Raw genomic sequence first — 21108 nt, forward strand, 5'->3', positions numbered from 1 at the left:
CTCCTGTTGGCATAGAGCGGCTACATGAGCCATTTTCCAGAGGCACCGCTGCATCAGTCCAGCTGTGCCACTGTAAGCTCTCTAGTGTAGACATGGCCTAAGACTAGTCAATAGGGATGTTGACCCAGGTGTTTAGGCATCTGGGAGTAAGGATCTGAGGGGTCCTACAACTCCCACTCTTTAACCCTCAGCACGGATTCCTGCTAAAGTCAGTGGAAGTGGGATTGGGCCCAGAGTGGGTACATGGAACATCTGTGGCAGAACCCAGGTCTCAAGACGTCTAGGCTTGATCCACAAATCTGCCCTTCCTCCTGACAGCTCCTTCCTAGAACACACATCACTGTGTGCGCAAGTGCGTAGTTTGCCTTGCATTTCTTTCATCCACCATTGTGTTTGCTGTGGGAACTCATAATGAACAGAAATGATGTGTAACTTGGCTCTAAAATGTCTTTCAAAGAAGCTGGCTCTTATTATCAGCCCGGGAAATTATTTTCACTGAGTGATTCAGGCAGACATGTGGTTCATGAAACACACTGTCTCCAAAATTGTTTGCTGGCTGGGTAATCAGCAGCTCGTTAGCTTTAATCAGATCACTCCGCTGTCACTTCCTTTTCTGTGTGTGTAGATGGCAGAACAAAGCATCGCAGTGAGGAGTGAATGGAGCACAAGGGAAGGGGGATGTCATTCTACATTGCTGGCTTTTTGTAAATTGCAGTGACTAACCCTTGATTGGATGCTGAGCAGTTTAAACAAGAGATCCCAAAAGGGGAGGCGGAAAGACAGCTGGGTTGTATTTGCATTGTCAAAAGTCAAGTGAAGGGGGTGGTGCTGTGTGCTGGAGCTCAGATTAATTGGGACTAAGGCCTTGAACGCATATGGGATTTCAGGTTTCAGAGTAACAGCCGTGTTAGTCTGTAGTCGCAAAAAGAAAAGGAGTACTTGCGGCACTTTAGAGACTAAGCAATTTATTTGAGCATGAGCTTTCGTGAGCTACAGCTCACTTCATCGGATGCATACCTTGGCATAAAGTCTGCTGCAGTTTCCACGGTATGCATCCGATGAAGTGAGCTGTAGCTCACGAAAGCTCATGCTCAAATAAATTGGTTAGTCTCTAAGGTGCCACAAGTCCTCCTTTTCTTTATGGGATTTCAGTCATCATGGCCATTCAACAGTGTAACTTTCCCAGTGCAAATATCTAGTATACATAAGTGCAAAACCAATACAGGGGCCCCAATGCAGCTTATTCATGCTAACAAACTGGGTAAATTGCACCAGTGCAAATAGCAGCTATACCTGCCTACATTAAATTTAGACTGATGCAACTATAGCAAAAAGAAAAGGAGTACTTGTGGCACCTTAGAGACTAACCAATTTAGTTGAGCATAAGCTTTCGTGAGCTAGTCTCTAAGGTGCCACAAGTACTCCTTTTCTTTTTGGGGATACAGACTAACACGCCTTCTACTCTGAAACCTGCACCTATAATAGTGGCTGCAACTGGGACAAACCCCAACATACAGGAGGGCTAAGTGTTGGGGAATTGCATTCACGCCAAGGTTTGGATTTAGCTCTCAATTCATTTGTCTGGTCTAAGTTTTTTAATAGAATTAGATTGGCCAGGGTATTGCACTGAGATGTTGTGACATGATGGATGGCACTGGGTTTTCACTCCATGCTGTGACACCAGTATGCACTCATTTGCAGAAAACGTCATGATGTTCTGACTGGTAGAGGCACGCCTTGCGATGCATCACGTTGGGATTCTGCTGGGAATGTTTTGTTCTGCAACACACAAAAAGAGCAACCCTGAATGTGCGGTAAGGTGTCATCCTTAGGTCAGTCATAACTACAATGGCTAATTATCCAAATAACACAGTTACATGATTATTATATTTACATATGGCTCATATTCAAATATAGGGGATAGCTTTGGGCAGGGAAGTTCTGGTATCCCAACTACCCTCAAGCCCCACACCCAGTCCAGGGTAGTGCAATATTCCTGCTGAAATGACTAGTAGTGGAATAGTGAATAGCATTTTCCATGCAAAGTGCCATCAGTAGGTTTCAGAGTTAACACACCGTAGCGCTGAATGAGAGCAGGTCACAGCTCCAAGAGTCGCTGTTTCAGGGCGGTTATTGCTATCAGGGCTTCGCTCAAGGTGGTTGCACCCATAGGCCCTCGGAGGAGGAGCTGGGAGCCAGTCCCCACCCACGCCGCACCCAAGATGGCGCCCAATGGGACTCGCCTGTTTTCTGTAGGGGCCACGCTCAAGATGGCGGCGTACGGCGCGCGGGAGCGGATAGTGGCTGCTGCGCCTGCGCGTTGCACAGACTCAGTCCGCGCCGGAGTGACTAAGATGGAAGCCGGGGGGATGCGGCTGCCGCTGCCGTTCTGGGCCGGGGGCCCGGCCCCGGGGGAGCTGTACAGCCTGCCCTGCCCCAGCGCGGCCGGCCCGGGCCTGGAGCTCCTGGCCGGGGCCGGGGGCCCCCTCACGCGGACCCAGTGAGTGACCGGGAGCCGCTTTCGGTTCGGGCCGCGGCCTCATGCGGGGCGGGGGGAGCGGAGCCGCGGGGAAGCGGGGCTGAGAGAGGTGGGGAGGGGGCCTGGCTGGGGGGAGGGGAGGAGGGGGCCTGGGGGGAGGCAGGGGAGGGCCTGGGGAAGGGGACGGCGGCTGGGCTAACCCCACCCACGTGGCCCTGTGGGGAAGGGAGAGATGTGGGGGAGATGGCTGAAAGCCTGGCAGACCCAGGTGAATTGCTTTCTTTTGCTAAGGAGGGGACAACGTTGGGGTCTTCTGGGAAAGGGGTGAACAGGGTTGCCCCCCCCGCCCCCAGGGTCCCTGGAGGCTGGTGTTTCCACAGCCCCTATTGTACGTGCCTGTGCTGCCCTGCCATCGTGCTCTGTGACCCATTGATCCCCATGTAATCAGCAGCCCCTGGCCCAACCCCCATTGGGGAGGGGAAGGTGTGGCTGTAGGGTTCATTTGGAGCAGAATTACAGTCTGCATCCGCGAGTCAGGCTCGGGAGAGGAGTAAGGGCCGTTAGAAGAGTAATGCTGCTGTTGGCTGTCCAGTGCGGGGAGTGCTGATGGTTTTGTTTGTCTCCCCAGGAATCCCATGGTGACAGGCACCTCGGTGCTGGGAGTGAAGTTTGACGGTGGTGTGATCATCGCTGCAGACATGCTGGGCTCCTACGGCTCTCTGGCCCGGTTTCGTAACATTTCCAGGATCATGAAAGTGAATGATAACACTGTGCTGGGCGCATCTGGGGACTACGCTGATTTCCAGTACCTCAAGCAGGTTATTGACCAGATGGTGTAAGTATTTCTCCTCTGCTGACCCATGGAAACAGGCCTTCTCTCTCTGCATTAGAGGGAGCCCCATTTCCCAGGCAGAGCAAGCTTGCACTGTTCTGCCTATGCTGTGGATACCTAGACTTGGCTCCACTGGACTTTACTGTAGTAAATAACAGAATGATCAGATACATAGATGAACACAATATGTTGGGGAAGATTTAATCAACACACCTTTTGTAAAGGGAAATCATGCCTCGCCAATCCATTAGCATTCTTGCACCCCCATATTCCCATCCCCACCTCTCGCACCACATGGGAGCTCCTGCACCCCTCCCCCATTCCCACCTGTACCCCTCGCACCAAATGGGAGTTGCCCAGGTAAGCACTCCACACCCAAACCTCCTGCCCCAACCCTGAGCCCCCTCCCTCATTCTAGCTCCTGGCCAGACCCTACACCCCAACCCCTAGCCTGCTCCTTCACCCCCAGCCCTGTGCTCAGTGCACTCCCACCCTCAGATCAGTGCAGAGAGAGAGGAAGAGAATGGGCTGTAACCAGGGAGAAGGTAGGTACCCACTCTATGTGGGCAGGGCTGGGATCCCAGACTGGCAGTGGACTGAGCGGGGCTGGCAGCCAGGACCCTGGCTGGCAGGAGCCGGTGGACGGAATCCCAGACTGGGAGTGGGCTGAGCCGCTCAGCCCACTGCTGGTCTGGGGTTCTGGCTGCCGGCCCCTTCTCAGCCGGGGTCCCGGCCGCAGGCCCAGCTCAGCCTGCGACTGGCCTACGTGAACGGAACCCCAGGCCGGCAGCGGGCTGAGTGGGCCGGTGGCGCAAGATCAGCATTTTAATTTAATTTTAAATGAAGCGTCTTAAACATTTTGAAAACTTTGTTTACTTTACATACGACAGTAGTTTAGTTATATAATATATAGACTTAGAGAGAGACCTTCTAAAAAGCGTTAAAATGTATTACTGGCACATGAAACCTTAATGTGAATAAATGAAGACTCGGCGCACCACTTCTGAAAGGTCGCCGACCCCTAGGATAGATAAGACAGAAAATATCATAATTCCAATATATAAATCGTGGTACGCCCACATCTTGAATACTGTGTGCAGTTCTGGTTGCTCCATCTCAAAAAAGATATGAGATTTGGAAAAAGTACAGAAAGGGCAACAAAAATAATTAGGAGCAGGGAACTGCTTCCTTAGGAGAAGAGATTAAAAAGACTGGGGCTGTTCACCATGGGAGAGAGATGACTGAGGGGGAATATGCTAGAGTTCTGTCAAATCATAAATGGTGTGAAGAAAATGAATAGGGAAGTGTTATTTACCCCTTCACATAAAACAAGAACTAGGGGTCTTCCAATGAAAATAATAGGCTGTAGGCTTAAAAGTAAAAGGAAGAACTTCTTCACACAACGCACAGTAAACTTGCGGATCTTGTCAGGGATTGTTGTGAAGACTAAAAGTACAACTAGAATCAAAGCAGAATTAGATAAGTTCCTGGAGGATAGGTCCATTGATGGCTATTAACCAAGGTGGTCAGGGATGCAACCCTATGCTCTGGGTGTACCTAAAACTTTTGACAGCCAGAAGCTGGGATGGTCGATGGGTCACTCAATAACTGCCCTGTTCTGTTCATGCCATCTGAAGCATCTGGCACTGACCTCTGTTGCAAGACAGGATACTGGGCTAGATGGAGCATTGGTCTGACCCAGTATGCCCATTCTTATGCTCTCTAGGGTTTGCCAGTCTAGCATCTTTCATTAACACTAAAACAAAATATTTTAAATGAAAGTAACACAAATACCCCAAATTAGTGTTTACAAAATGAATTAGCTCCAGAGATGCTAAAACCCGGTGTGTCATTTTAAGTGTGAGCTCTTTGTTCATCTGTCCCTAAGAGTGCAAACTTGTCTCCATCCCATAAGGTCCCACCACTACCACTCCTACTTAGCTGGCTTTGAGCATGCAGACTAGCTGGAGGTTAATACAGGGCTATTGATTCTTGATCTGCAGTCTCCTTCACCCCAAGAAGGAAATCGCAAATTCTGTACTACAAATCACTCCTCACAGGCCCTTTGTTGGAGATTCACTGGACCTATCAACAGGTCTCTCCAGTTACCCTTCATTTACTTTAGATCTATGGCTGATGAGCTGTAAGAATGCAGAGATGTGTTTTTGCTTTAACAGCCTGTGAGGATTTAGTATATAGGCTATATTGTCTTATTGCTAGCCTGGCTGGCAGGGGTGGGGGCTGTGGTTAAATCTAAATAATGTCAAATGGTTGGTAGGTTTTTCTAAGTTGTCTAAAACTCTTCTCTAAACTAGAATTGATGAGGAGCTGTTGGGAGATGGTCACAGTTACAGTCCAAAGGCCATTCATTCCTGGCTGACCCGAGCCATGTACAGCCGGAGATCCAAGATGAATCCACTCTGGAATACTGTTGTTATTGGAGGCTTTTACAATGGGGAGAGGTGAGTCCTGCACAAACCATGTGAGATGTTTAGCGTTACTTCTCTGCTACATGCCCACTTCAGGGACTTGATCCACTCACCGCACGATAGAAATTGGTGTCATTTATAGTCCCTGGTAGAATAAAGCTCAGGGCTTGATTTAAGCAAGGACAAACAGTAAATCTGAAAGATCTAAAAATGTTTGTAAAGCATAGGAAAGGGCTTTCAATGTGGTCTTAGCTGATCAAACTTTTGTTACTAGCTAATCTGAGGTCTTGGGGCATTAATTTTCTGCCTCTTTCAGGTCAGACTATATCTTGTATCATGGTACATAGATCTATTTTTCCTTTCCATTGCAGATTTTCAGTACCGGGGCACACGACTGCCTATATAATGTGCATATGCAGTTGTTGCAACTGACTGTGTAATTGCTTCCCCTGTGTGTGTGTGCAGGTGAGGCCTGCCTTTTGATACACAGCTGCATGCTCCTGCCGTTGTGGCCCTTGGTGTCCCATAGATCAAATGCACTTCCCCTCCTTGGGCAGTCATTTTACAGCCTTCTCCTTGCTTCTTGTCAGGGACAGCCTGTCTAGGAGAGAGAGCTCCCATTCCATACTTACTGATGGCTTTTTTTCTAAACCACTTCACAGAGGAGCTGACCCTCAGTCTAGCAGCACACATCCCGCTCTAATGCAGTCTGCTACAGAGGGCAGTACTAGAGGGTATTTTAAAAAGAGTAAGCCATGTACCTGAAGGCTAGAAAATACCCTGATCCCAAGCTGTTCTTTTGAGTAGTAGACTGGAAGTTTGTTCGATGCTTGCCCTCGAAAGAACTATCTGTTAAAACAGGAGCCCCTGAACTTTCCTTCCTTTGGTTGCCTGTGTGCCTAGAGTATCAGCTGGACTTCACCTTTTTCTTGGCTAGCCTGAGGAGTGTTTGCTTTGTCAACTTGTGCTGGAGTTTCCTTTGTAAGCTGGTTACACCACCAGGAATTGTCCCAGATGCTGATGTTTCTTCTGTGCACCCAGGAATGATTCTGTGTTCATCATTCTGTGTTCAGTTTTCTAGGGTACGTTGACATGTTGGGTGTTGCCTATGAAGACCCTACACTCGCTACTGGCTATGGAGCTTACCTAGCTCAGGTAAGTGCTGGTAGAACATAGACTGGGAACTGTAGAGAGAAGCAGCACAGGTTAGTGGCAAGAGCAGGGACGTGTGAGTCAGAGGCTTGAGTTCTCTGCTAATGACGTGCTGTGACTAGTGCATGCTGCTCTCTTGCTTTAACTGCAAATTCAGCCTCGTGGAACTGAGTTGTTATGGAAGATGCTTTGTTTGTTTGTTTATTTATTTATTTTTTAAATGCAGCCATTAATGAGAGAAGTCTTAGAGAAGAAACCCGTCCTGACGAAGGACGAGGCCCGGGACCTGATTGAGCGCTGCATGAAAATCTTGTACTACAGAGATGCCAGATCATTTAACAGAGTAAGTATCCTACCTTGGTGTTTCCTGGTCATCCTGCAGGAACTACAGTACCTGTTGTGCTGGCTCAACTGACATGCAGAGTGTAGCCTCTAAGTTTGTGTGATTCATCTTCAGTCATGATACTCTGCTGTCTTATAACAACTTCCTTCCCCTGACTTCAGAGTGGTTTAGAGCTGCTAAGCCTCACAGCATCTTTGTGAGGTAGTGAAATGGGGAGTATATTTGTTTGAGATGTGACTTGCCCACGTCACGGGTTGTTAGCAAAGGTGGGAAGAGAGCTCAGTCCTTGTTCCCTGCTCTAATCTTGGAAATCCAGCTTTTCAAGACTTGCAGTGGCTCCTCCATCCCTAGCAACAGCAAAATGCAGTTTGCCAACTACCAGACAGTACTGGCAAAGAAACTCTTAGTCTCAAGTTTCTGTAAGGATATTTAAGTAGGCAAAATACACCAAATTAGCTGATGTTTCTCTGAACATTTGGGATCTGGGAATTGACGTTGCTGCTTAGAGTGGGTAGCTCCTGCTAACTGACTTCAGATAAGGAGTGTCAGGGCTCAGACTTTTAGTTATAATCCAGTCCTTCAGTTAGCTGTGCGTGACCTCTGCTGGGCGAAAGGTAAAGCACTAGGTGAAGGTAATTGAATGTGACACTAACTAAGTAGTTATACTAAAGCAAATTTCTTCAGTGAAAGGTGAACTTCAGATATTCATTTTTTGGTCGCAAACTATCATTTACCCAATGTCAAAGCACTTGCAATCTCAGATTTCATTTGCATTAGTTAGGGCTTACTGGAAATTCTAATTGTTGATCTCCTCCTCCTTAGTACGAACTTGCCATAGTGACCGAGAAAGGAGTTGAAGTGGAAGGACCTCTGTCCGTAGAAACCAACTGGGACATAGCACATCTGATCCGGTAATTTGCCAAAAGTTGTACACGTCACTCAAACTGACAAATGTATTGTAACTGAAGGCCATCTTCTGCCCTCAAGCTTCTAACTGCCATGGGAGTTGAGCCTCCTTCTGGCCCCTGTTTGGGGGGGTAGGGGGGGTTTGTAGATTGCCTTTTTTTTTTTTTTTTTAAGTTGTGTTGCTCTGCTATTGGAACAATATTTCTGCTTGATGTCATAGCTTGGAAGAAACTGGGGGCATGAATGCATAGTTCTGGCAAAAAGGGGGAAAGCATTTATTCTAGAAAACTCTTTTCTGCACCAAGGGACAGCTTCTAAGGTATTTGAGGTTGGCTAAATCTTGGACCTGGTTGCTTTGTTTCGGTGGCCAGGGTATGAAGCCATTACTAGACAAAGGTTCCTAGGGAAGAGATCTGCTGCTGACTTACCTGTTCACCAGTTTTCCACTTGTCTTGGGCAACTGCCTTTTATCAAGCACTGTGTGTAACACCTAAAACACCCAAATCTGTCTTTCACGCTTATTGATGTTGACTCTAGTTTGTGTGTGCTTCTTGTGTAACTGACTTGTCTTCAAACAACCTGACCTTTTAAAATCTCTTTACAGTGGCTTTGAATGAAATCTGAAGAATTGCTTGAGCCTGGTGCATCCATATAGTCTTTCATATGCACGGTGTAAATCAGTTATTTCTACCAGAGCTTAGCGCTCTGAGCAACCCTGAGTTATACAAGTTTTGTAAATGAAATAAACATGTTGAAACAAGTTTACGTATTTTAAGCTTGAAAACGTACTCTGCGTGGGACTTCTAAAACTGGTGGTGTACTAGAAGAAAATCTCTCATTTTTAGCTTTACTGAACAAGCAAAGGGTCAGAGTATTTGAGGTTCACAGGGAGTCAGATGTTCCTCTGAGAAATTAACTACTTTTAATGGTTGGTGCAGATGTATATGAGCCTCTTCTGGAAGAGGCCAGGATTTAATGGAGCATCCGCTTTGTGCTGGTAAACTTACCTTTCACAATTGTCAGGGGCCTGGCCATGACTTTAGCATCATTGATAGAAGGCTGTACCTGTTCTATCCTATAAGCATAGCACATTTATAAGACATTCCCTTAGTCATAGCTGCAGCGTAGGCGCTATATAGACCCTCTAATGCAGAAACAGATGAGGGATGGACAACAGTGGGGTCTCCTACTCTACACACACCTTACTGGCCTTTAAGTCTAGCAGTTGGACATCTTGTCTTGCACTCGTCCTGCTTCTGTCAGTACAAGCCCCATACTACTCCCTCTGTGCTTAGAAAGCACTTTTATCTAGTGATCCAGCTGTACATACAGATTAACTTAAAATAGTACAAACACTTCTGGAAATAGGTCATGGAATGTACCCAGCTCCCAGAGAGACTGTTCAGGGATGTTACCTAAAACGTCTTAAATTGTGGGCATGTTTACCATGCTCACATCAGGGAACACTGTAAGCAGGCAACTATATTCTGCGTCCATTTAAGTTCCTTGTAGAGGGCATTGCACTAATCCAAGGACAGAAATCTTTCCAAGCCATCACATTTGGAATATCCAGGAGCAGTGGAAGACTGGAGTTGCAAACTTGAATCGAGGTAGGCAGACCTGCTGCTGCCCTTTCAGTGACTGACAGCGTGGTTCAGGGTGGGTGACCGAAGTTTGCTTTATAGGGTCCTGTACTGGCTGAGCAGGATGCTTTTAATTGTAGAGGGTCTGTGCTTAGATGGAGACATGCTGAAGGCAAAGGCTTCAGGTTATTGTAATGCATGTGAAAATACTACTTACCTGCCAAGTTCATCTGCCCTTGCAACAGGAACCCCCTTCATTTCAGATAGATGAGTTAACAGTTGCCTCATCTGTTTTGCTCTGGAGCTGCTGATCTCCAGCGTTTCCTGCTTATTTACTATGGAACTAGGTTTGATGATATCCTATTCCAGTATCTGGCAATTCAGTTACATGATTTAACACCATGAGGTGATACAGAGCAAAACCTCACTGTTACATTACTTATTCCCAAGCCTGGTCATTCTAACCGAAAAGTGCAGCGTTCTCCCTTTCCTGCCCACCATTCTCCACAAGAGTTTAGCAGCTGTAACGAGATCTTATTACTAGGCCAGCATTGCACTTACACAACTTGTTACATGCTAACAGCTGAAGTATTAATAAAAACTGACACTTGGGAAAATAAAACTGTTTTGAGATGCAGTCTCTTTGCTTACCATGTGATCAGTTTTGCAACTTATTACATAAGCACTCTGCAAAGCGTTAGTATAGCATCAGTTTGGAATGACTTGGCATGACTGTAAGCTTGGCAAAATTAAGAGCTACATGGTTGTAGGCATGAACAGCCTTTCAATTTATCTTGAAGCTGAACTGCAATGCATTTCAGAAAAATATCAACATTTAGTCATTTAATAGAGGTGCACGCTTAGAGTTGTGACAACTACTCAAACAACATGGGCAGCCCCAACAGCCTGGAATACCAACAACTGATGGAGAAAACGGGCCATGCATTTGTATCATGATAGGTAAGAACTTTTAGCTCACCTTTTAATCCAATCCCAGGTGCAATGAAAACACAATTTTTAATAACACCATATAGATTCATAGATACTAAGGTCAGAAGGGACCATTATGATCATCTAGTCGGACCTCCTGCACAATGCAGGCCACAAAATCTCACCCACCCACTCCTCCGAAAAACCTCTCACCTATGTCTGAGCTACTGAAGTCCTCAAATCGTGGTTTAAAGACTTCAAGGAGCAGACAATCCTCCAGCAAGTGACCCATGCTACAGAAGAAGGCGAAAAACCTCCAGGGCCTCTTCCAATCTGCCCTGGAGGAAAATGGAGCAAGTGCTAAATGACATCAGCTAAGTAATAACACAGGGCTCCAACCTTTCCTCACAAGTAATTCCAGAAGGGTAAAACATCCATGGGACCATCAGTTTCATTGCTGACTACTGTGCCTATTGCCCCCCTATTTAAGCACTACCCAGGAAAATTAGACTTGCAAAGACTACTCACAAGTGAGTGTTTTATGAGCAGGCTTGTACTTAAAGCATATTAAGTAATCCAATGTCCTTGTCCTGAGAGGCAGATACTTCATATCTTCTCCATGGTGCAGATTGGAAAAACTTGATACCAAGAGGTTACGGATTTCAAGTTTTCAAACAGTTGCTTTAAGTTGAACAGGGATTTGGATGCCTAACTTTAGACTCCTGTGACTTGGCCAGGGCTACATAATATCAACGCGGAGCCAGGATTAGAACTTGAGTTGCTAGCTCCCAAGCTTGCGCTCTGGTCATGGGCCTAATGCTTTACTGACCATTTGTAAACAGTAAAAACAAACTACCTTTGCTATTTAGCTTATAGCTGTCTTAAGAAACAAAAAGATATTACCTCCAAAGAGTTAAAATACCAGTTCATTCAGTTAAATAGATGGTCTGACACATTTATACTTTCACAAATGATTATGTATATGGCTGGTCTTCGACAGTCTTACAGCTCTTACCATTCACTGGTTTAACCAGAGGTCCTGCTTACATCAAATTCTAAAAGGACTTGGATGAAGCCCTTGAAAGAGAACCTCACCTCAACAGTGATTACAGTGAAGGAACTAAAACCATTTGAAATTAGGAGTTTTAAAGAGTTCTGTAATCAAATGGCCTCATCATAATAGTAGGTGACAGTAGGATACAACTTGGTATGAACATCATACAAAAAACTGCCCATAGCACACATGCTCTTAAGACAATCGTACAAGCACTTAGAGATAAGATGCCTCCACTTTTTTGGAATCGCAGGTTGTGTGTCTAGCCAGCTAATACATTAGGAGGATAGTAAAGAATGCAGCTACATGTAGCTAAAATACTGAATAGTCTGCTTAAACCGGGCTCTCTCTTTGCAACTGATTTAGCCTTGAAATTATAATATATGACTGCTGCTTAAGTTTCATTTGAAAAGGGTGCATTTATCAGCATCTATGAGGTAAAAACTTAACTTTAAGCTGTAGTTTAAGAATGCAGAGGTTGCCAAATAAAGATGAAATGCAATATATTTATACAGTACAATATAAATATGTATTTATGCTTTTCAGACTTTTTTTTAAAACCCCTTGAAGTCACGACAACAGGCTGTCCCACTTAACCTACTGTAGTTAACATATGGCAGTTAGGGGCCAAACTCTGCTAAAGTCACATTGATTTTATGGAGGGTTGCACAGGTACAAGTGAGGGCAGAATCAGGCTCTAAGTGTTAACTACATGTAAAGCCATTTCATTACTATCCCATCTCTGGCTTTTTTCCAGACACACTGAGCTACTGAGTCCCTTCCCAAGCAGAGGATTTGTGTACAAACGGAATCAAATCAGGAATTGGTCATGTCAAAGAAAAAACTTCATCAGCTTCACATTTTTTGCAGAGTTCAGAGGAGCAAGAGAATTAATATAGGATAATATGTACTTTTCTATCAAAGTCACAAGAGTTAAATAGTTCTCCATAATAAAAACACATATTTATAAATCCATTTCCCTGGTTTTATTAAATGTTCCACTTATGTACACTTTAAAGATGAACCATTTACAGGTTTGCACATGCTGCCTCCTGCTTTCCTTGGGTAATAGGGAAGGTTCTCAAAAACCTCTACGGAAACAGAAAGGTGCAGGTGCTTCTGATTTTTGTATGTCAAAATGCTTTCAGTTTATACCATAATACATACAATTAAAAAACCCTCAAACATGCAAATTGTAGAAAAATTTAAGCTGGCAGTGAAAAATAAAAACAAACGTCTTCCTTTTGTGCACATCACAGTTTGTTTCATTAAATCAGATTTTCTAATTCTAAGGAACGTAGTGTCTGATGCCACTGGTTAAAGCAGGTTTATCAACTACTAGTAGTTTAAAAAGGTCGTTTAATGGTCCATATAGTTTTAGCTCCCATCTATTGTACAGGAAGATCAAGACAGGCTTGTCTTGACTCTTCCGTCATGTACCCTCTGTCAGTAATTCTTTGGAGCAAGGTGGGTGGGTGTCAGATGGTTTCCTGGGTGGCGGAATGAAACCATCACACACAGTGTCCTCCAGTTGTCATGAAGTCTACTCAAAAACGAGAGGCTGGCTTTAACAATGTACCTAACTCCCTAAATGTAGATCTCAGTTCAACCCCAGTTCAAATACTAATGGCTCCTAAGAACCGTTGCTGGCATTGAACAGGCAAAATTCTATCGCTTGTGTTTTACCCTGTGTCAAGATTCACAAGCAAAGTCATTGCTCTTCTTTTCTTTTTTAAAAAAGAAACAAAAACCCAAATCTTAATGGCCAATAATAGAAGGTTTCACACATTAAAGCAATAATTCATATCTAAAGTTACTACAGAAACCTAAATCTCTGGGTCAAGTGTTTAAAAAAAAAAAAAAAAAATCTGTGTTAAGACAACCAAAAGATTTATATACTGGTTCATTAGCTACATTTTTTTTTCCTTTCTTTAGAAATGGTCACATTGACGATGTAGTATAATTCAAAACATTTTTGCACAATAAAACAGAAAACTATAATACAGTGAGGTAAAGAAAACGCAAAAATATTCACCCACAATATAGCTTCAGAAAATACCAACACAGTGATTTCTTTTTTTTCTTTTTTAAAAAAAAGCACAAAACTTATAAATGAACAGCATAAATGGCTATTAATCTGAGTGATCACCTACAAATTTCCTAATCCCACAAATCCACAGGGAAGTGTAATGGTCTCATCCAACATTTATTTAAAAAATAACCCTTTCTGGATCATGATTCTCAGATTAGTGCTCAGATTTCCATCAGATCCAAATCAGCATCTTCAAAGCCATAGAAGGATTCAGTCTCGCTTTCCCCTTCAAAGAGCTGGTGGAGGATTTCTGGGTCTGTAGATTCTTCGGCACGGGTCCTATCCTGGAATCCAACTTCTTCGTCCTGCAGCTCATCGCTCAGCTTCAGTTGCTCCTCCAGAGAGGCAATCAGCTCCTCCTGCATGTCGGCATTGCGTGTGGGAGAGTTGGCCGTGCCATCGGGGCCCGGCAGCACGCTAGCCACCAGGAAGGACTGCTGCACGAGTTCAGGACAGTCGCCAATGACCTCCAGAACCTCCGCCAGCCAGCATAAAACCAGCTGGAGAAGAATGTCCGAGTCGCATGTGGAGTCCGCCATTTCCTTGGCTTGCTCTTTCCACTTTTTATGCAAGAAGTTTTTCACAGTCCTTTTTATGCACACATCTAGGGGTTGGATTTTGGAGCTGCAGCCAGCAGGGACTACGGCTGGCAGAGTGCTGGATGCATTCAGTAAGGAAAGTACCTCTTCAGACAGATGTGTTCGGTGGCAATCCAGCACCAGCATGCCCTTGCTGTTCTGGCACTCTGTGTGCTTCTGCCACACTCTAGAAGACCACAGCTCCATGATTTCGTCATCGCTGTACCCATTCTCCTTTGCTTCCAATATAATAGACTCCGGCACGTTGGCAGGCTGCTCTACATGACCCCTGTAGAACACCAGAGTTGGCAAAATGCTGCCATCAGCTAAGATAGCGAGGACAATGTCGCACCAGGGCTCCCCGGTCCCCACTGTCTGCAATGCATTCTCTTTCCTGTCGTCGCTGCTCAGTACCTCCACATCAAGGAAAAGAGAGATCTCATCAATGGCTGCGATCATGGAGAGTGGCAGGTCCTGGGTGTGGATCTGCCGTTGCACAAACTCAATGAAGCAGCTGGCATTTTCGTCTACGTCTTTGGGGAGAGGGTGAGCCACTGCTCTGCGGGTGTGCATGCTGAGGTTGTGCCTGAGCATGAACCTCACCGCCCATTCGTAGGAGATCTTGAAGCCTCCCTCAAGGGACCGGCCAATCTTGGTTGCCTTCTGAAAGAGAGTCTCCTCGTTCACAGGCAGCTGCTGCTCTCTTTGTGTGAGGACCCACTCTGCTAGCTTCTCTTCAGCCTCTAAGCTGAGGTACTTGCCCTCTGACAAAGATGCTAAGTTGTCTTCTTGGAAAGCTTGAAACCTTCGCAGCCAGCGCCTGATACGCCTCTGAGGATTCCTGAAGTGCTCTGCTGCCTGTTCAGTGTTGCAGCACAAGGCAAACAGTACGACACGAAGCTTTTTCACGGACAGTTGTTCCTTTTTGCTTACAGGTTCGGGCTCTTTTGCTGGCTGTTCTTCTTGATCATCAATATTTAAGCACTCTTCCTCCTGACTAACCGCAGGTCTCTTATATGCCTCTAGCACCGCTTCAGGCTCCATCTCATCCTTCTCAGCTAACAAAGGCTTTGTTTTCACAGTAGCAGCTTTACTTGGGGGATAGGTGGAGTATATATTCTTCATGCTTCCGTCATGGGGCTGGCTGTGCCTTGAAGGGAGAGAACACAGAGAACCAGCTTAAAACAAGAAAAACAAAAACAGGGAACAAAAACTAGAAGAGTATTTGGCAGATGAGAGATGTCAGACAGTTTACCTTGAATGTGAAATCCAAGTGGGCCCTGAAAAAGGAAATATTTGGAGGTTAGTTTGCAAACAGAAAGTGAATCATCAAGACAGACAACAACAACAAAAATCATTTTTCTAAGATGATGATCTTGTACCTCTACAGCGTCAGTCATCCTGAAGGATCTCAACACAATTTGCAAACACTTTATATGTGTAATTTCACACCCATAGAGTAATCATTGTATCCAACACTGAAATGCAGCCACCTCTGGGTTGATGCACAGCAGCTAACAATGCACAGTAACACTAGACAATGACCATTAAAACCAGCAGAGAAATACTGTATTCATTTGAATCCACAGGAGGAATACAGTTAGGCCGGATATAGGCCAGTAAACTGGAATTTGCCCAGTCCACTGGAGGTAACTCCTTCCTTTAGCAAAATGTAATAGGGATATTTAATGTTAAGCGTCTAGGATGCAAGTTTTAAGACCCATCCAAACTTGTAATTTCAGCAGCAGCACAATGCCTCTTAGCCTCTCACTGGTTCAATAGTGTCTCAGAGGAAGAGTAACTTACTAACAGCATTCATGCAGCCCCTGGATGAGTCCCACAGCCATATAGCTGTAACTATATGCAAAAAAGGAAAGGAGATATTAAACCAACCCCTCAAACCTCCAGAATAGACAGACTCTCTCATTCTGTTATGAAGGGTCCACAACACTACACATCTACCTACAAGTCCTATGGCCTGGGTTATACAGCAGGTCAGACTAGCTGATCACAGTGGTTGCTTCTGACCTTCTAATCTATGAATCTACTCTATGTTTTACATCTAAATAGCATGGAAAGCTAGAGGAATTATAGGCCAAATTCATCCCAAATAGATACACCAGGGAAGCATCTGGCCCATAGTCTATAAATAATGCATTATGCCGAACATTACTATTATGCTACAGTATAATGTGACATTTCTGCTTCATCTCAAAATCTTACCTCGGAAAATGATGTTACTGAACTCATGTGATGGGTTGAAGACCAGATGCTTGGCCATTGCATCACCTTCAGATGTTGCAAAAAGACAGGAGGCACAGGCCAACTTTACCCCACTAGGAGGGGGAAGAGAAAAGAAGTATATAATAACACAGCATCACAACAAACATATGCATTTCATATAAAGCAGCAACCATTAAAAAAAAGATCTGGAAAGTTCTCATGGAGACTAAAGAGGCTATAAAAACAGAAAACTTAGTTGAAATCCCCCATTCATATTACCTCCTTATTGACTGGGTACATGTCACCTCGGGATGGGATTCAGAGATAAAATTTCTAGACACCATTACTGACTGCTTCTTGGAGCAGCTAGTCCTGGAACCCACAAGGGGAGAAGCAATTCTTGATTTAGTTCTAAGTGGAAGACTGGATCTGGTCCAAGAGGCAAATATAGCTGAACCACTTGGCAATATCGACCACAATGTGTAATTAAATTTACATCCTTGTAGGGAAGAAAATACCTAAGAAATCCACCACAGTAGCACTTAACCTCAAAAAGGGGAAATACACAAAAATGAGGCGGCTAGTTAAATGGAAATTAAAAGAAACAGTCACAAAAGTGAAATGTGTGCAAGCTGCATGGAAATTTTTTTAAAACACACCATAATAGAGGCTCAAACTAAATGTATCCCTGCTCCCAAAAAACAGTAAGAGGACCAGAAAAAAACCCACCATGGCTAAACAACAGAGTAAAAGAGGCGGTTAAAGACAAAAAGACATCTTTTAAAAACTGAAAGTCAACTCCTAGTGAAGAAAACAGAAAGGAACATACATCCTTGCAAGTCAAGCATAATTAGGCAGGTCAAAAAAGAATTTGAAGAACAACTAGCAAAAGACAAGAACTAAAAGTAAAAAAAATTTTTAAAGTACATCAGAAGCAGGAAGCTAGCCAAACAATCAGCAGGGCCACTGGACAACTGAGGTGCTAAAGATGCACTCAAGAAAGACAAGGTCACTGATGAGAAGCTAAATGAATTCTCTGCATCGGTCTTCACTGGAGAGGATGTAAGGGAGATACCCACACCTGAGCCATTTGTTTTAGATGACAAATCTGAGGAACTGTCCCAGATTGAGGTGTCAGTAGAGGAGGTTTTGGAACAAATACTTTAAAAAGAAATAAGTCACCAGGACCAGATTTCTGAGGGAGCTCAAATATGAAATTGCAGAACTACTAATTATGATATGTAACCTATCATTTAAATCAACCTCTGTGCCAGATGAGTGGTGGAGAGCTAATGTGATGCCAATTTTTAAAAAAGACGCCAGAGCCAATTCTGGCAATTACAGTCTGGAAAGCCTAACTTCAGTACCAGCAAAATAGTTTAAACTACAGTAAAGAACAGAATTATCAGACACATAGATGAACATGATACGTTGGGGAAGAGCCAATACAGCTTTTGTAAAGGGAAATCATGCCTCACCAATCTATCAGACTTCTTTGGGGACGGGGTCAACAAACATATGGACAAGGGTGATCTAGTGTACATAGTGTACTTTGCCTTTCAGAAAGCCTTTGACAAGGTCCCTCATCAAAGGCTCTTAAGCAAAGTAAGCAGTCATGGGAAAAAGAGGCAAGTTCCTCTCCTGGATCAGTGACTGGTTAAAAGATAGAAAACAAAGAGTAGAACTAAATTATCAGTTTTCACAGTGGAGAAAGGTAAACAGCAAGGTCCCCCAAAGATCCATACTGGGACTAGTGCTGTTTAACAGTCACAAATTATTAGGAAAAAAAGGTAAAACAGCGAGTTGGCAAAATTTTCAGATGATACAAAATTACTCCAGACAGTTAGGTCCAAAGCAGACTGCAAAGAGTTACAAAGTGACCTCACAAAACTGGGTGACTGGGCAATAAAATGGCAGATGATATTCAATGTTGATAAATGCAAAGTAATGCACACTGGAAGACATAATTCCAAGTATACATACAAAATGATGGTGTCTAAATTAGCTGTTACCACACAAGAAATCAATCTTGGGAGTTATCGTGGATAGTTCTCTGAAAACATCTCTTCAATGTGCGCCAGTCAAAAAACCTAACAGAATGCTGGGAACCATCAGAAAACGGGTAGATAGTAAGACAAAAAATATCATAATACCACCATATATAAAAACATGGTATGCCCATACTTTGAATACTGCGTGCAGTTATGGTCATCCCATCTCATAAAAGATAGATTAGAATTGGAAAAAGTACACAGAAGGGAAACGAAAATTATTAGGGGGATGGTACAGCTTTCATGTGAGGAGAGATTAAAAAGACAGGACTGTTCAGCCTGGAAAAGAGACAACTGAGGGGAGATATGATAGAGGTTTAGAAAATCATGAATGGTGTGGAGAAAGCGAGTAAGGATGTGTTATTCACCCCTCCACATAACACAAGAACCAGGGGTCAGTAATAGGCAGCAGGTTTAAAACAAGCATAAGGAAGTACTTCTTCACATACCACGCAGTCAACCTGGGGAAGTCACTGCCAGGGGATGTGGTAAAGGCCAAAAGTATAACTGAATTAAAAAAAGAATTAGATAAAGTTCCTGGAGGATAGATCCATCGATGGCTATTAACTAAGAGGGTCAGGGATGCAATCTCATGCTTTGGGTGTCTTAAAAGAAGCTGGGACTGGATGACAGGGTGTGGATCACTCATAAAGTGCCTTGTTCTGTTCACTCCTTCTGAAGCTTCTGGCACTGGCCACTATTGGAAGACAGGATACTGGTCTGGGACAGATAGTTGATCTGACCTAGTATGGCCATTCTTATGACCAAATTCTGCCTTCAACTGCATAAGTGCATTTCCCATTATGTGCCACATGAAATTAGCTCACACTAAGGCTATGTCTACACTACTGCGGTAAGTCAGCCTATGCTATGCAACTCCAGCTACGTGAATAATGTAGCTGGAGTTGACATAACTTAGGTCAAGTTACCGCGGGGTCTACACTGCAGGGGGTCGACGGGAGAAACTCTCGCATCGACTTACCTTACTCTTCTCGTTGAGGGTAGAGTACAGGGGTCGACTGGAGAGCAATCTGCTGTCGATTTGGCGGGTCTTCACTAGACCCACTAAATTGACTGCCAGAGGATCGATCTCAGAGCCTCGATCCAGGCTGTAGTGTAGACCTGCCCTAAGAAGTCATTAGGAGTTGCAGGTTATCCAGGGTAAAGTAAGACCCAGGATCTTGTGCTCTGTTTAAACACCTTTTTGCTATTACAGAAAAAATATATTGGATCTTCTTGAGAAAGTGGATAATTACAGAAGATGGCAGAGTTAGAAGATCAGAAAATAAATCACTTTAGATGGTTAGAAAATTAAAATAAGATGTAATCAAGTTTGGCATTACCAGGCAGTATAGTTTTTAAACAAAGCCAAGTATTTTGGACTCTTCCGAGGAACGTGGTTGCTGTAAGATAAAAAAACAAACATATTTACTAGAGGCTCAGGATTATTCTGCATATTTAGGCCAGACAAAAAATCATGCACACTTATTCAGAGAAACCTGATCCTATTATAGAACCATTCTGTTGTAAGTTTCCCTATCTTTCAATTAAGGTTTCAGGGGAATGGGATTCCTATCCCTGATTAAACTGCTTGACCCTGGCTCTGGGGGCAACTGTGCTGCATCCATCCATTGTTTTCCAGGATCTGTAGGCTTGTGCGATTAACTACATCTTTCAATGAACTATATACTTGAACCTGTTTTAGGAGCAAGACAGCAATATCCCTGCTCTGAAACCCACACCTCTCAGCTATTTTCACCAGGTGGCAGTTAATGACAGTTCTCACCTAGTAATGTTATTTGTCACAGTCACTGATGCTCAAGAACTTGGAGAGGTTTTTAGGCCCAATGGTCTAGAGCAGGATCACCAAATCCTGATTCTGAATGGGGAGAGCAGCTGCAAAAGTTAGACGGGGTATTTCTAAGTGGCTGACAAATTAAAAGGAGTCGGGGTACGTGTGTCTGTGCATGTCCCTTATGTGAACTGAAATCCACTGAGATTAATCCTCATCCAGCATTTGCCCTCAACTGTTCGCTCAAATCATTTAGGTATATAAAGAAACCCATTACCAACCATTGTACCATCGATACAAATGACATGCCCTATAACCCACTTCTAGTGAACTGGAACTTACTGATGCCCCAGTAAAGGAGAATGTCAATCTAAGGGGGAGGGAGTTCCAGTGTATTAGAGAGGTTTGCTTTTCTAGAGAGCCCTTTTACACCTACTTGATCATATGGTTGGCATAAGCTCTGGAGCAGCAAGTGCTATAACGACACAGCGAACAGTGGACGTAGGTAGGAAAGTGGTTTGGGAAATCTGGGATTTCGAAGCTGCACTCCAAGCACGTCTGCCTCCCCAGAACACTCCTGCAGATGAAAGGGGACACTCATCAGTGGCTGTACAGGTACCTTGTGGAGTTACAATTTCTGTTACTACAAACCCTGTCAGGCTGG

At 44.2% G+C, this 21108-nt stretch overlaps 2 protein-coding genes across 11 annotated transcripts in view; one reads left to right on the forward strand and one right to left on the reverse strand.

Annotated features, from left to right (window-relative positions):
- The first annotated feature begins 2321 nt into the window (after window positions 1-2321).
- Window positions 2322-8901, forward strand: PSMB4 (proteasome 20S subunit beta 4). The gene is made up of 7 exons (XM_073322698.1): window positions 2322-2500; window positions 3108-3314; window positions 5627-5773; window positions 6814-6895; window positions 7119-7235; window positions 8058-8146; window positions 8746-8901. The coding sequence occupies exons 1-7, from the start codon at window positions 2355-2357 to the stop codon at window positions 8756-8758; spliced, it is 801 nt and encodes a 266-aa protein (XP_073178799.1). The 5' UTR covers window positions 2322-2354; the 3' UTR covers window positions 8759-8901.
- Window positions 8902-11595: 2694 nt separating this feature from the next.
- The window catches only part of POGZ (pogo transposable element derived with ZNF domain), a 60228-nt gene continuing 50715 nt past the window's right edge, over window positions 11596-21108 (reverse strand). For all 10 annotated transcript variants that reach the window (XM_073322695.1, XM_073322694.1, XM_073322689.1 and 7 more), the window contains 5 exons: window positions 20881-21021; window positions 19996-20055; window positions 16602-16714; window positions 15634-15658; window positions 11596-15528 (listed from right to left, as the gene is read on the reverse strand). In XM_073322695.1, coding sequence (XP_073178796.1) covers window positions 13962-15528; window positions 15634-15658; window positions 16602-16714; window positions 19996-20055; window positions 20881-21021 — 1906 coding nt within the window. In that variant the 3' untranslated portion in view covers window positions 11596-13961. The remainder of the gene's footprint in view (window positions 15529-15633; window positions 15659-16601; window positions 16715-19995; window positions 20056-20880; window positions 21022-21108) is intronic.

The sequence above is a fragment of the Lepidochelys kempii genome, chromosome 24 (genome assembly GCF_965140265.1).
Source record: "Lepidochelys kempii isolate rLepKem1 chromosome 24, rLepKem1.hap2, whole genome shotgun sequence".
NCBI classification, from domain to species: Eukaryota; Metazoa; Chordata; order Testudines; family Cheloniidae; genus Lepidochelys; species Lepidochelys kempii.

Excerpts from the sequence above, each read along its gene's own strand:
- PSMB4 (XM_073322698.1), top strand. The coding sequence starts at position 2,355 with ATGGAAGCCGGGGGGATGCGGCTGCCGCTGCCGTTCTGGGCCGGGGGC. Across the intron at positions 2,501-3,107 it reads GGCCCCCTCACGCGGACCCA|GAATCCCATGGTGACAGGCA; the intron begins GTGAGTGACCGG and ends TTGTCTCCCCAG. Across the intron at positions 6,896-7,118 it reads ATGGAGCTTACCTAGCTCAG|CCATTAATGAGAGAAGTCTT; the intron begins GTAAGTGCTGGT and ends TTTTAAATGCAG.